Source organism: Electrophorus electricus, chromosome 11 (assembly GCF_013358815.1).
Source record: "Electrophorus electricus isolate fEleEle1 chromosome 11, fEleEle1.pri, whole genome shotgun sequence".
In the NCBI taxonomy this organism is placed as follows: domain Eukaryota; kingdom Metazoa; phylum Chordata; class Actinopteri; order Gymnotiformes; family Gymnotidae; genus Electrophorus; species Electrophorus electricus.
In genome coordinates, this window is record NC_049545.1 from 5,579,389 (window position 1) to 5,594,803 (window position 15,415).

At 38.0% G+C, this 15,415-nt stretch overlaps 1 protein-coding gene across 1 annotated transcript; it reads right to left on the minus strand.

Annotated features, from left to right (window-relative positions):
• Nucleotides 1–1,476: 1,476 nt before the first annotated feature.
• On the minus strand, nucleotides 1,477–7,755 carry pdlim1 (PDZ and LIM domain 1 (elfin)). The gene is made up of 7 exons (XM_035531867.1): nucleotides 7,512–7,755; nucleotides 6,513–6,664; nucleotides 5,910–5,994; nucleotides 4,832–5,016; nucleotides 4,205–4,350; nucleotides 3,879–3,996; nucleotides 1,477–3,076 (listed from the first exon to the last, which is right to left on the minus strand). The coding sequence occupies exons 1-7, from the start codon at nucleotides 7,602–7,604 to the stop codon at nucleotides 2,890–2,892; spliced, it is 966 nt and encodes a 321-aa protein (XP_035387760.1). The 5' UTR covers nucleotides 7,605–7,755; the 3' UTR covers nucleotides 1,477–2,889.
• Between the last annotated feature and the right edge of the window lie 7,660 nt (nucleotides 7,756–15,415).

Consider the following 15,415-nt stretch of genomic DNA (forward strand, 5'->3'; position numbering starts at 1 on the left):
ATGTTCACGTTAATATTAAAGATTTTGTATGTACGTATTGACGCACTGTTTAACTTTACAGTATGCCCCACAACTCAATGAGGACATCCGCGGAAAGAAACGGGACATGCGCATTGTATGTTCAGCCAACAAAGGATTTAATTCCACGGCCCTCAAACATTACTAAAGGCAGACCAGTGAGCACATCCAACCGTGAACTTGACCTGCTGACGGGAGATCCAAGGAGTGATGAAGGCTCACTTACGTCCTGTCACGGGAAAGCAGGGAAGCGTCGCCTGAACACAAAGTTTACAAACAAACCCACGCACAGGCGATGTGGTAATCGCAGGGCCAAGGCGAACGACAGGGAGAGACATCGCATGCACAACCTAAATTCAGCCCTGGACGCGCTAAGGAGCGTGCTTCCCACGTTTCCTGAGGACACGAAGCTAACAAAAATAGAGACATTAAGATTCGCTCACAATTATATCTGGGCATTGACGGAAACGCTCAGGCTTACTGACCATGTTCGACACATATCAAATATCGAGAGGGATCAGGAATATTTACATTCCTCCATTGACGCGGTGACTTTGCACGGCAACTCCTCAAGCGCTTGTGCGCACAAGTGGCGCCCTACAATCCGTTCAGAAAACCCACAAGTTCGTAACGGTTACGCGGAAATATTAGTGGAACCATGTGACTGCAGTTTTCAAGAAAATCTGGCTCTTGGATTTGATGAAGATGGTTTATTTATGAGTAATGAGTTTGTTTGTTTTTCAAAGGAACACAGCTTGAGCATTAGTGACTGTAGTTTGTGAAGACCACAGAATTAGAAATGCTGTGATTTAGGCTTCATATCCTTTTCTAGTCTGAAGAGCAGGAGTCTTCCATTGTCCTATATTTATTCTCCATATAAAGTTTTACATTGAAGTAAGGAAAGGATGCAATGGTTAATATGTAGTCTCTTAAGGATTTTGCAAGTTTCTGTTCATAGGTTAATTATTTTGAAGTTAATTAAGACTGCAAAATTAAGGAACACATTAAGGAACTCTGTTAGTACAGTCTAACTTTTCATTCTAATCTATGGTACCCCGTTAGTGGTCGTTAGGCCTTCTTTTAGGGAATGTGTGGGTTCTAAGAAGTGATCTGGTAGTGTCAGCGTCTTTGTTGAGACTTTGTCAAGATAGTTTTCAAAACATTGGTTTGTTTTAAGATTAGCACTTGTTTTATATCTTGTGAAGGAGTCGGTTTGTGCTAGCCTATTTATTTACCAGCTGGCCCTTTTCAAGCTGATACCTAATCAATAAATAAACTAAAACTAAACTAACATACATTGCATACTGTATACAATGCTATAGGGAGAACGTCAGAAGGTTATGATGCTACATGAAAATTAATTCAAGTATCAGCACATCTGCTGCAGGGGGGGGGGGGGGGTAATGACTGTGTTGCTTGTCAGGAACAGACAGCAAACCCTGCCTGAAAAGGCATGGCTGATCAAAACACCCAATCTTTATTCACAGCTTTGTGTGGTTTCCACATTTAAAGGGAAAACTTTCAAAAATAATTATTTTAGTTTTACTTGTCAAGAAATGGAGGAAAAAAACAAAAACAAAAAACAAAAAAAAAACACACCTCTTGGGAGTGCAGTGGTTCAACTACAAAAGACCTCTTGAAAAATGATCCAACTATCCCTATTAAGAAAGCAACACTCCTTATTGAGAGCAACAAGCCTGTCCTGAATCTCTGAGGTATACTAGTGTTAGTGAGCAGGCTACACCTATGGGTGCTCCACCCACTCTACTTCCAGCACATTTAACATGCCACCAGCAGCCCCAGCACCATGTGCATTGATGATTCAAGAACATTAAAATTGTTTGCTGTAACAGTCATGCTGATCGTGGATAGCATTCTAATATTTACAGTATCTAATTTAATTGTCCTTAATGCTCTTGAATATCTTTAAAAAAAAACAAACAAACAAAAAAAAACACACACACACAACTAAAAACACCCAAACATTCTGGAACAGTCACTTTCTACTGCAGATGAACAGAGAACAAAAACTTTCTAAACGTATTAAGTAAGAAGAAACATTCACTAAAAATGTTACATTCTTATCAAGGTCAGTCTTTCCAATAATTCAATTTCAAAACATTTTATGTACTTTGTATGATCCCTTCAAAAACACTCATGTTTATGTACATACTTTATTTATTGAAACAAATGATGCTAGTTGTGATGCAAGAGTTGCCATAAAAAGATGTCTACAAAGGTTGCAGCAAAGCTATTGTAAAGAAAGAGATATTGCTTTACATAAAACAGTTCAGTCCCTAATAAACTCACTAGAGACTGCAGAATGGCATGTGATGGAGCTTCCAGAGAAAGCGGAATGTTGGAGATAATCTTTCCAGTAAAATGAAAAATGGTTAATCCCTGAATTTTTTGGGGAGGCCAAAAGATAAAGTGGTAAATACATTTTAGATACAATAATTGTGCCAAAAAAGCCAATGTTTACTACAGTGACTTATTCACACATTCAACGCTCAATCCCTGCAGCATTTAAAGCCCATGTGCAAAAAATTTGAGGCAATCTGGAACTTTGTCTTTTTCAGTCTTAGCACTTTTTTTGTAACATGTCAGCCAGACATCCAGTGCCAAATATTTACTTTTTTTTTTTTTTTTTACTACCCCACATATGGAATGAGTACTACAAAGGAATGCCTTAGCATCCCTTCATATGTACAGGCTGCAAAGAAACATGGGGAGTAACCAAATACTGTAACTGACATCCAGATGTTCTCAAAAAGTCTCCAACAATTACTCAAATTAAGTGGTAGAGATGTTTTATGCAAGATTCCCCAGAACAGGAAAGTGTGCAGATCTGACGCAGCTTCTCAGAAGGATCTATTTTGGGAAAACGGTGACGACATCATAACCTTCAGGTGGGGTCACTCGCTCACGTGCATGTTTCTCACAGTAAATGTTGTCCCCAACGAAAAAGTGTCCCTTCTGTTTCAGATTGACCTGGCAGTCTGAGCAGACATAGCATTCAGGATGCCGGAACTTATCTCGGAGTTTGACGACCATTCCCCTATATTCACAAAACAAACAAACAGTAGCAACTTGAAGCACAGAAGAGCAGTTTAACCCTGAACATGCATGTTCATGCAGCTACACAAAATACAAAACTGGAGCAGTAACTAAATCCAGAGACAAAATGAGTCTAGTAAAATGTAGAGATCCCAGATGTCACAACAAAATTCAGGACAGTCCCCAGTACACACATCATGCCTGTAGTTTAAGGTCTGATCACAGTAAATCAATCTTAAACTGCAATTGTTGTAAACTGCCATTGTGGCTGCTCCACAATGAGAACAGAAGCCTGATGTGTACAATTTAACATTAGGAGGATGAGCAATACAGTTATTTTATCCAGTAATAGAATATAACAGTTGCATAAAAAAAAAGACTGTTGCTTTGTCTCAATCCAAACACTGCACAAAAAAAGCAAAAGGGGGGGGGGGGAAAGCAAATGAAGATATATTTTTGTCTCCATGGCAAAATGAAGAGTGAGGGGTCTACTCCTTAACCAAGAGGTTAAATCCACTCATATAACCAAATCAGGCAGGCTAGCTGTCAAAATGCAGGCACAATGCAGTGCAATGGAATGCAGATCTCCATTACAAGACTGAGTGAGTGGAGAAAGCTTATGCATGCAGATGATTTGGCTAGTGAGGCTGACAAGGTTCTTTCATTTATTGTCAATGAAATTATACTGACCTATATGAATGAAAATACATAAAATCACAATATTCACTGGGTGACAACACCGCTACATACAGGATTTTCATTTGGGACATGTTTTTTCTATGCTCCAAGAATGGTTTACTTACACAATGCCTGATCCACATTTGTCACAAATAGATAGTTTCTCAGCATTGCCAACAGAGGAAGCAATTTTTGTAGTGGGAGCTTTCACACTTCTAAAGCCAGAGGGTTTCTCTGAATCCCCTGTACAGATATCCAGAAAACACCATTTTCCCCAAAACATACCAACATAAAAGTTCCACAGAAATATATCAGTGGTATGACTAAATAATGGGTTACAACAAAAGAAATGGATTATAGGAAGCCACTCAAGTGGGATGCTCAGGTTTAGAAAAACAATCATATATTAATGATGTGTGTAAAGTGCATTCATTATATGTTGGTGTTCTACCTGTCTCAAGGATCTCCTGCAAGACTTTGAATGAAGCAGACTGGCGTGGAGGCTCATCTGCTTCTTGGTTCTCCTTCAGCATTTTGTACACCTCCGATTCGGCAGCCACTGGTGGTCTGGCTGGGACGGATTTGGAGAGATCTGGGCTAGAGCAGAATATTGACAATATAAACAGCTAAGTTCACAGAATAACAGACACAGTCATGTGTGTTCCAAAAATAACAACCCAAACTCAATGCAACAGCTCAAATATTAGACATTTAAAAGAACTGTCACACAGACCAGTAACATAATAAAGCAATATTCACACTAATATATATACATATACACACACACTATATATATATATATATATATATATATATATATATATATATATATATATATATATATATATATATATATATATATATATATATATATATATATATATATATATTACACACACACACACACACACACACACACACACACACACACACACACACACACACACACACACACACACACACACACACACACACACACACACACACACACACACACACTAACTGTCAAGTGTAACCATCGCCACATATAATCAATGACCACAGAAATGAAACAGAAATTTGTGCCATGCTTGCTTACTGATTACTGGATTCACTAGATGTGGGAGGGGCCTTGACAACATCGACAGCACTGTTAAAGCTCTTGATGTTCTCAGAAGAGTACAAGCCTGCAGGACTGTTGTAGTGGCTAGTAACCACCTTAGAACCAGTCGAAGCAAATGGCAGAGCACTCCTGTTGTGAGCAGATCCTATGTGTTTCACTTCCTATAGGGAGTAAAAGAGATCTGAATCATCTAGTTAATAAACAAACATATCTATATTATAATATACATCAATTTTGTGCAATAAGAATGATTATTAGGCACAGCAGTGTTGCTGGTGTTTTTAATCAGTCAATATCTGTACACCTATAGATGGTAAAAGATGGTGTATACTCATAGCAATAAAAAAAAATACCAGAGAGCAAGAATAAAGATATTTCAAACGTATGTGGATTACAACAAAATAAATATTTTAAATAAGTAAAGTAAAGTAAAGTAACATTTATTTCTGCCAGTCTCTTCTGCGCCTTAAAGTATACAGAACAAAACAACATTCCGGAAAGCATTACACCACAAACAAGTACTCCAGTGCAATTTACCCTTCCTGCACATTATAAGATAAAGCGGAAACGCTTTATCTTGTAAAATGACTTTCCCACTGAGGAAGTAGGCATTTGAAAAGTTAGACATGCCTGTCCTGAGGCACACACAAATACATACACAGCCAGGACTTGCTCACTCTTTGACCTCAAATTTCCAAGTTAGCCTTCAGGAAGTGCCTTGCATCATGGTTTGGCTCAAACTCCGGTCTCCATGGATATGGTTTGTTGGGGCATAAACAATGACTTCATTTTGGTAACATGCACTTCCCTGCCTCTGTTTGTTTTATGCTTTATGTAAAAGGCTATACTTTGTAGGATCATTATCTTTCTCTTCATGCCTTTACAGAAGATTGTAAAATGGCAGGAACAGGTCAAAGGTCCTTCTATAAGCCATTCACAATAAGCTATTGCAAGCTAAGCTCACACACACACACACACACACACACACACACACACACACACACACACACACACACACACACACACACACACACACACACACACACACACACACCTGTGGTTCTGATGCCAGTTTCATCTTGTACGGATGAGATTTTCCTTCTTCTGAGACAAGAGGAGACCACATTTTTGACTCGGATCTAATAAAAGTAAAAAGACAGACATGCAAACATGACTCAGGAGCAGAAAACCTGCAGTTTCTAAAAGGTCTGATGTTTTCCTGCGTTATGAGCCAGCTTTTCAATGAAACATGCTCACTTTAACCAGCTCGGGCTTACTTGAGAATATTAATAACAGGAAACTCTAGGGCCTGCACTAGTCCATGTTCAGATACTCTAGACAGTTGTAGAAAAAGAGGATATCAACTACTAATCATACAAGTGACAGTGACAAAACCACCACAGGGAATCGAAAACGAGCAAAAAAAAAAAAAAGAAGAAAAAAAAAAAGAAAAAAAGAAAAAAAAAAGGGCGCTAGACTGAGCAGTGGCAGTGTGATTGTACTGGCATGTAGGCCTTTGTTCCAGGGATTAGATTTGGCTGTAAAGCACATGTACAGTCAAGAAAAGCCCAACACTATGCACTGTATATAGCACAAGTTAGGTGTCTGATGTTTTTGAGATCAGTAACCCCAACATCATTCCCACAGAGCATTATACCTGTCAATGGAGAGGACCATTTCTTCCCCGCAGCCCTTTATTTTATTTTGTGCTTCCAAATGGGTCATGCTCTCTGTTGGCTCTCCATCAATGGCGAGGATCATGTCCCCGATACAAAGGTCGGCCTGGGCTGCTTTGCTTCCTGGGCTGACCTGGAGAAGTAATAGTACTTTAAGTTGGGCTTACATGAATTTTAAACACTTTAGTGTTGCCATGTCAATCAAATACTTGTACGTCAAAATTGCAAAATGCCCTTATTAAATGAATTTTACTCCCCCTGACCTAAACCTTCACTTCTCTCTTTTCAAAAATAAGATTAGTTCTGCAACTTGACAGCCTCTCCTTTTCCGCCCCAAAACGACGTGTCATCTTGAAACGGATACGAGCCAGGTCAAATTAAACCGCACATACACGGGCTTCATAATGCACGCATAAAATAAACGTGTAGATTCCAACAGAATCAGAGTAAAAAAAATAAATAAATAAAAAAAACTATTTAAAAATACCTCTCCAACTAGTGGACAGTCTCCCTTGATTGTCCCCCTGCTAGCAATAAGCTCCAATATAGTAACGCCAGCTAATAACATTACTGGTTTCCTTAGCACATGCCACCAAAACGGTTCTGGGCAGAAGGAGCATTCGAGCTATTCTCTCTTTTTTTGCGGTGATGTTAAATTATGTCCTTAAAACCAGCAGCGTCAATCAAATCAATGTGATCAGCGTGTCTTTGTCTGGCCTAGCTGTCTCTAGCTAAGGGATGGACATTTTCATGTAACGTTAACGAGCCGAGATAGACTCGGCTGCATGGCGTATTTCGAAAGTTTTGATCGTTGGACTTTCCAGTCGTTGTTTTTCCACAGCCACAACCACAGCCACACAAACCCTAAAACACATGGGGAATACAATTTTTTTCTCGCACTGGGGCTGGGTACAATGCACTTACCTAAAACGCATGGGAAATACAGCTTCCCGCACTCGGGCTGGGTACGATGCACTTACCCGTGAAATAGTCAGCGGCTGTTCGAAGTCTTTGCCCCCGACCAGTCTAAATCCCCATGGTCCAGGACCTTGCATGACAACCCGCAGTGGCATATCTAAAGTTTTTTTCCCCTTACTACTGCACCCTGTATAGACTTAATATGCTAACGTCCGAGCGAGCGGTGCGAAACGAAATTTTCCTTGTAATTTTAATGGGCCAGGGAGGCAACTTTGTAAAACTTTGGAACGGGGCGGGACTTTTGCGTAAAAATGAGCGAATGGATTCAAGTCCTTGCTGATAAGAACTTGTTTCCTATCTTTGTGTAGGGGTGGGACGTTATGCCATCATATCGAAGCTTACCATTTATGGTAGAGCCAAATCCCAGGATATGGAATGTGCCACTCCCGACCTGGAATTCCTGGCAGCAGCAGGGCGCATTGAAACATGTTGGACTGTGAAGCACATTCTCGACGTATCGATCATTGGTTTAAACTAAACCAAAAAATCTGTAGCCATGATGTAATCTGCCTGTCCTTGCCAGACTCAAGGATACACAACACAAAATCTGACAAATAGATCCAAAAAATGTGAGAGTGTAGGAGGATTTATAAACCTAAATGTGTAAAATAATCTCTCTCTGTCTCTGCATTTTCCCACCAATACGATTATCCTAATTACATCACCAACAGTAAAGGGGATGGCATGGAGAATGCAAAAAATATATATAAATAAACAAATAACCAAATCATGATTAATAAATTTACTTTGCCTTCTATTTCATTGCATCCAGTACAAACATAAGCTGTTTGACGTTTTGTCTGGTCAAATTTATTTCATTTGTAAAATCTACATCCATTGCTGCCATTCAGGCCAGCAACACATTCCAAAAATGGTCCTCAGTGAAAATTAAGAAGGGATTTGCATACTTCACTGTCTGTGGTGCATACTTTAATTAATAGGTTCGAGGAATCTGATGGAATTTCAGTGCATAAAGTGCAAGATGATCCCCCAGACAGCACTGCAGCAGGATCAGTCATTCCTCTAGAACCAATATAACTACATGGGCTCAGGATTACTTTGACAAACCTTTATCAAGCACTACAATGCATGCATCCACAAACGACAGTTAAAATTGGACTGTGCCAGAAGGAATCCTTATGTTAACCACGTCTTCAATGCCTCTGGGCTCCGAGGCATTAGGGATGGACCATCATATGGTGGAAATGTGTTGTGATCAGACAAATCAATAATTCTATACCTATTAGTGTTCTTTATACCAATAAAAAATTATGCTTGAATTTGGCAATCTGGGATAGGTCACTTTATAATCTGGGACATTTGTATTAGTCTTAGAAAAAGCCTAAATTACCTTACTCTAGTGGACTAGTAGGCAGGCTAATATGACTGCAGAGCTAACTGATTATGTGCTGGTTAGCTGGATCACTACAATTAGCTAAGTACCAGATAACAATCTCGCTAGCTTGGTCACTAACCAGACAATCAGTTTAAATAGACAGGGACAGACTGAATTTATATCTTGAACTCCTGTCTGACAACTGCAGGCCAGTCATTGAAGTTTAAAGAGCTTTATTGACTGTGCCAAATTACTGTGCCAAATAATGTGATGTTGTATTGTTTTCAGTGTAATACAGGTCAGAGAGAATTTGCAAATCGCTGTTTTTACTATACTGATACTACAACCCCAACCTTTTCTGATTTAGGCCTGTAGTATCAGTATAGTCTATCAGATTGTATACTGTATAAAGTATAGCAGATTGGTGAAGTTTGATTAATTCCCTAACCAAAACGTATTACTGTAATTTGGACAGTAATGACACTAATCTAATCCCAGTGAGGTAGGAGACCCCTTTTCTGAGGTGTTGGGTTCACATACACAGTGGTGATGACTTATTTCAGCCAGCAGAGGTCATGCTCATTCTGCCAAGACCAAAGTCAGACTCAGCTCTTATGTTTCCACTGTCTTTTTTCATGGTTGCATTGTAAAGAATACCAGGAGAACAACTACAACTGATAATAATTCATTAAAATAGTTGTTTAATATGCAATTAAATAAGTGTAAACATGTAATTGTACAGAACTGAGGTATTTGGTGTGTTCATTAAAACCTATGAAGCATATGAACGGTAGAATGGCATTTCTTACAGTGTAAAAAGTGAGACTAATGTTTTAAACAATAGATGACACTACTGTCATTCAGCCCATAAAATCAGGGATGTTATATTTTGTTTGAGATCTCTTTTTGGCAGGTGTGCATGCAGTTGTGGTTCCTCTCGGAAAATGTATTCAGATGAAAAGCAGAAGTGAACCATGTGATTTGGGTAGTGAGGAGGAGCAGGTTAAAGAGTTCTGTGCTCTGTCTGGATTTTGGTCAGCCACAGCTCACTGGTATTCTCTGACTAAAAGACATTTTGATGATAATGTGTGGGTCTGGGGCCTGGTAGGAAGGACAGGAAACTAAAAGCTCTTATTTGATGTCAGAGTGTGAGTATGAAAGTGAGTTTGATGGTTGTGGTTTTTTTTTTTTTTTTTGAGCTCAGGGCTTACATTGACATTTTGAACTGTGTTTACACCCTCTTGTACCCACTAAGCCTCCATACACAGGCTCTGACGCACAAGGGATTGACCACTGTGTGAGCAGGTGCAGACTTTTTGAAATCACACTAGAGGTTTACATGTAAAATGCCATCTAAAGAGTGTGAAAAAGAAGTGGCACTGTCAATGGGTCTTTTGCTGAATCCATACAAAAATAAAGTCATTAAATAAAGGCCAAAGAGCAGCTGTGAAATCACAGTTAATCAATTTGATACTGAAGTTGATGGAAAGGGAACACAATTCACTTAATCATAAATTCCAAAATTTAGAATTATTTTGTCAAATTCAAGCAATTTATCATGAGATTATACCATATTAGACAAAGAATATTTCCCAAACATCATCAATTTAGAAAAAAGTATATACAATTACATACATTTGTCAAATTCTGTTTGCTTGAGTTTAAATTAAAATTATACTTGATGCTAAAATCAAAGTCACATTTATCTAATAGAAAATGATGTTAAATAAAATCACAACATCCAATCTGAAAATAACTATTCAAACACTTGAACGTTGGCTTTGCTTTGTAAATGTTAAGCGATCAATACCTGTATATAACTCTTAGGACTGGACAGATTGCAGACAATCTGATTTAGCAGATGATTCTTCCATTACTTTTGGCCTATTGGCTTCTAAATAGAAAAAGCCAGTTAGTAGAATTTTTAGATTCGTTCAAAAGTCATAGAAAACATTGTACCTGTGAGGATATTCACAGCATGCAGGGCAATCTGTACATAATTAGACAGTGACACAAGTTTAATTTAGTTTATGTATTGTAGCAGAATTAGCATGAGATAAAACAATAATTATGAAGTTAAAGTGCTGACTCTCAGTTAGAGTGTATGTACACCCATAATGGATTGGGTAGGAACGACATTGCGGGTGACCATAAGTAATGATAAGTAACAATTGGCTGCTCAGTTGTTTTTGGCAAGCTTTGTCATTCATGAGTGAGCTAACAAAGGCTCTAGAGTTGATCTTAGATGTAATATCTGTCTATGACATACAGTCCTGTTATATGAAGACAAAAGCTGTGTTAATACCAGGACAACATGCTTAACAAGGCTGAAAAATCTGAGGAAAATCAATCAGAAACATATTATCAAGGATGTGAGCACAGAAAACATGAACAATGCTATATAAGATGAAAACCACTGGTAGCCTCAAGAACAGGTATAATTTTAAATGGTACTTTAAAAATTGTTTTAAAACAATATCTTATAAATGGATGAAATAACCTCTAACAGAGTGATGAGGAAAGTTCAGAAAAAGAAACAATCCATAATCTCATCTGTGAAGTATGGTGGCATGTGCATGTGTATCTGGCAGTAGTACTAGCTCACTTGTCCTTACTGATGAATTTTTTAAAGTATACAGAATAATACAGAATACAGTATACAGTATACATAATAATCTTAACTGCTCAGATCCAACCAACTGCCTCAAAACTCACCGGATGGCCAAAAACCGAAATGTTCTTAACTGGCCAAGATAGCCATGTCATCTGTACTCCACTGAGGATCTGAAAATAGCCTAGAGGCCTAAAAGTCTATCAGCAGGGAAGATACTTAGTGATGTATGATTGCTTAGCCAAACATCAAGTGCAAAGGATTTGTGACGAAGTGGTAAACAACATTCTATTTGTCCAATTATTTTAGGCCTCCTGAAACTGCTAGCTAGTTCATATGTAAAAAGAAAGTCTTGCCTTAAATGTATTAAGTTCTCAGAATAGATTGTTAAAACATTTGAAAATCTTTTCAGGAATTAGAATTTTGAAACAATAAATATGTGCTTCATGGCATAGAAAAATGCATTCTGTGCTAAATGGAACAGAAGAATGCAAATACAAAATGTTCTGTTGTCAGAGCTACCTGCAAAACATTGGGATTTTCCCTGTGCCATGAAATCTGAGATTCATTGTAAGAGGTAAGCCTCACAGCCAAGCAAGCAGGCAGTAGGTAGAGCTTCAGGATGATTCATTTTTACCAAAATGAAGAGAGACTATTACTACAGCATCATAGACTTCTCAAATAAATCAAGTCTCATATGGCAAGGAATTTGACAAAAAGCCTGTGGTAATCTAGAGATATATTAATTCTATTTATAAAGCAATGCATTACACTGTTCCATAACCTAAACAAAGATGAAAGGTTTAATATTCTGGCTGCCCATCACTCCATGACGTGCTGTTCACGATAAAGACGTGCACATCTTTATATCATCAAATCAGTCTTTCTTGGGCTCATGCACCCTGGGTGCATAGTGTAACCTGATCCTCTAACTTCCTCATTCTCCTAGAAAGAACTGTGGCACACACTGAGCAGGTATTTATGATACCATCGTAAGTAATGTGTGTGCGTTTGGGTTTGTGACGAAGCACAAGGCGGAGCCTGACAGGAACTGGTTGTGATTATATTTTTTCCCTAGCAATGTTCCAAGGCACTGCTATTCACAATTCATTCACAATTCATACCCCCCCCCCCACCACTCCAACATGTGTAAACTGAGAAATTACTTCACCAGTCTTCCTTAATAACATGCCTACAGACTATACTGATTCTCCCCTCCCACACACATGCATATAACAGCAAAGTAAAAACATGAAGATTTTTTTTTTTTTTTTCCATTTTGGACTTCATAACAGTTGGATCCTTGTTGTAGCCCTTTTCATAGTCACTGTCTCTCTGTCTTGAGATTTATTTGTTGCTTACAAATTTATTTATTAGAGCTTACAAATGGAATCAAAGCAAAACAAGCATACCTCTTACCTGATTTTGGCTACACAGATGCAGTGGAACTCTCTCATTTAAACAAACTCCATATTTAATGAACTGCATTCTATGATATGGACAAATTAATAAAAAAGGAAAATACCCTTTAGCTGATTTGTCTCTGTGTTTGTGCCTTGCACCTGGTGGGATTGTTTTGCTGCTTGTGGTTTGCTGTGCTACAGACAGGAAGCTGCAATTTTAAACTGCACGTCTTAATAAGACACAAAAAGGAGACTCGATGTATGCCCTAAATTCAGTGGCATTGATGAGGAAAGGACTTTTCAGATTTGCTGATTCATATGAGGTGAGTAGAACAATAGTACACAGAAACACATCATTTCTAATGCAGCAGACATTTGTACAATAAAACCATAAAATCATAAAATATTATTAAAACAATTTATGCATGCTTCTGAGACACTGTGGTACACCTTGCTAAAATCTGCATGTCAATCTTCTGTGGTACCATAAAACAAAGCCATTGTATATTTAAATTCACACAATTCATTTTATACTCACAGATTATTTGATAAATTGCACCCTGTATGTAAACCTTTATTTTTATTGACAGTACAAATTTTTTTTCCATCACAAACCTTTCCAAACCATTAGCCCATGTGCTGTGAAAATATCTTCATTGCTCTTTGTGACGTGATTCAACAAACCCCATCTACTAAACTGAACAGGAGGTTATTAGGGAACATGCCAGATCCTGTTTGTGTGTCATAAAAGAAGAATCACACACACTGCAGCTCCCAGAGCTTCTAGACCACTCAGGGAGAAATGCTCCCCTCCACCAGCTATCGGACTCAGTCGATGGCCATTTCCCTCAGTAAACTTGTGCTCGCACTTGTCTGCCCTTGTACTGCAACGATCTGGATATCCTTATATTTTTATGCCCCTCAGACATGCGGTTCAGGGGATTTCAGATGTATTCCAACAGCCTGAAGCAAAGGAATGTATATATTATGAGTGAACATCAAATTTTAAATCCATTTTATGTACTTTAACTGCAAATCTGTTGTTATCTTGCTAATCTAGTGGTATGTGCCATAGAACCAAAACGTGAATGTCAGAGTGTAAGGGTGAATCTTGAATTTATATATATATATATATATATATATATATATATATGAGAGAGAGAGAGAGATAGCTAGCTAGCTAGATAGTTAAGATTCACCCTGAAATGTGACATTTTAAAATTTATTTTGGTTCCATGGCCCTTTTTTTTTTTTTTTTACATGTATTGGTGTGTTCTGTGTTAATGTATCATGTTAATGTATTATTAGTGATGTCTGTACATCTTGGCATTGAGAAGGTGCAACAGTTAAAGCTTCCATACTGTTTATTTGCGGAAAATCAAATTTCGAATCATTGTGCCTCGTTTAGGTTCCTTAAAATGTTCAGAATGCAGAAGAAATATCAAACAAAAGAGAAAGTGAAATGAAAGATTTTGGGTTATTTCATAGGGTCATATGACAAACGTTCCAGAATTGCAAGAGAGACCAGGCAGCTGACCAACTCGAAAAGAAAATTCATGTTGCATTTATACAATGCATCGGGCATCGTTGTGACTCAGGAAATCACTACATGTACCACATTAAATACAGGAGGGCATCAGTCCCAGCAGTCTCAGCAAGAGGAGAGCCTACTGCACTCTCAGCAGCCTCTCCACAGGAAGGATGGCATGCCTGCAAGGGGAAGTGTCTAGGAACACAGAACGGTCATCCCTTCATTTACAACATCTCAAGGGCAGAGTGTAAATCTCTGGTCTTGTGATCTTGGTAATCTGTGGTTAAAAAAAATATCATGACATTACATTTCACCATCAGTCCTAAGAGTGTAACAATTTAATTGTGCATTATTTAAATGTATTTTTATGTATTAATACATTATTAATCCCTATTAAAATCAATATGCAGGTTCATATCAGAAGGATATTGGTAGAAACATACCTTTTTCTCAAACTGCCATTTCATTCTCCATATATATATGTGTAATCCTTTTATATATCCCTTTTCATATACATACACTATGTATACACACCATCGAGATGTTAATAATAATCATAATCATATATATATATATATATATATATATATATATATATATATATATATAAAATATACACGTATATGTATGTGTGGATGGCCAGGTGCATGCATGTTGCTTACCTGGGGAAGACATGGCGCCAGGATGCAAGCCAGCAAATGCATTGTGATGCTCTGAGCAATATTCTGTTGAGAAACAATGGGTCCTGTCATGGGTCCAGTCGATGTTTCTTTGAAATGTACCATCTACCTAAACATTGTTGCAAGTACACCCCTCTTCATGGCAACGGTATTCCCTAATGGCAGTGCCCTCTTGCAGCAAGTTAATGCACCGTCACAATGCAAAAATTGTTCGTTTTGAATGGTTTCAGGAATATAATCATGTATACAATTGGCACCATAGTGGTGTGTTGGCTCTTCATAAGGACTAGATAACCACAAAACAAATGTGTCTAAGCATTAGATTCTTCTCCTTATAGGCTATAA

Coding starts and splice junctions, on each gene's coding strand:
- pdlim1 (XM_035531867.1), bottom strand. CDS start 7,604: ATGCCACTGCGGGTTGTCATGCAAGGTCCTGGACCATGGGGATTTAGA. Junction 5,995..6,512: donor ATGGTCCTCTCCATTGACAG/GTATAATGCTCT, acceptor TACTTTTATTAG/ATCCGAGTCAAAAATGTGGT. Junction 3,997..4,204: donor GCAGGAGATCCTTGAGACAG/GTAGAACACCAA, acceptor ATATCTGTACAG/GGGATTCAGAGAAACCCTCT.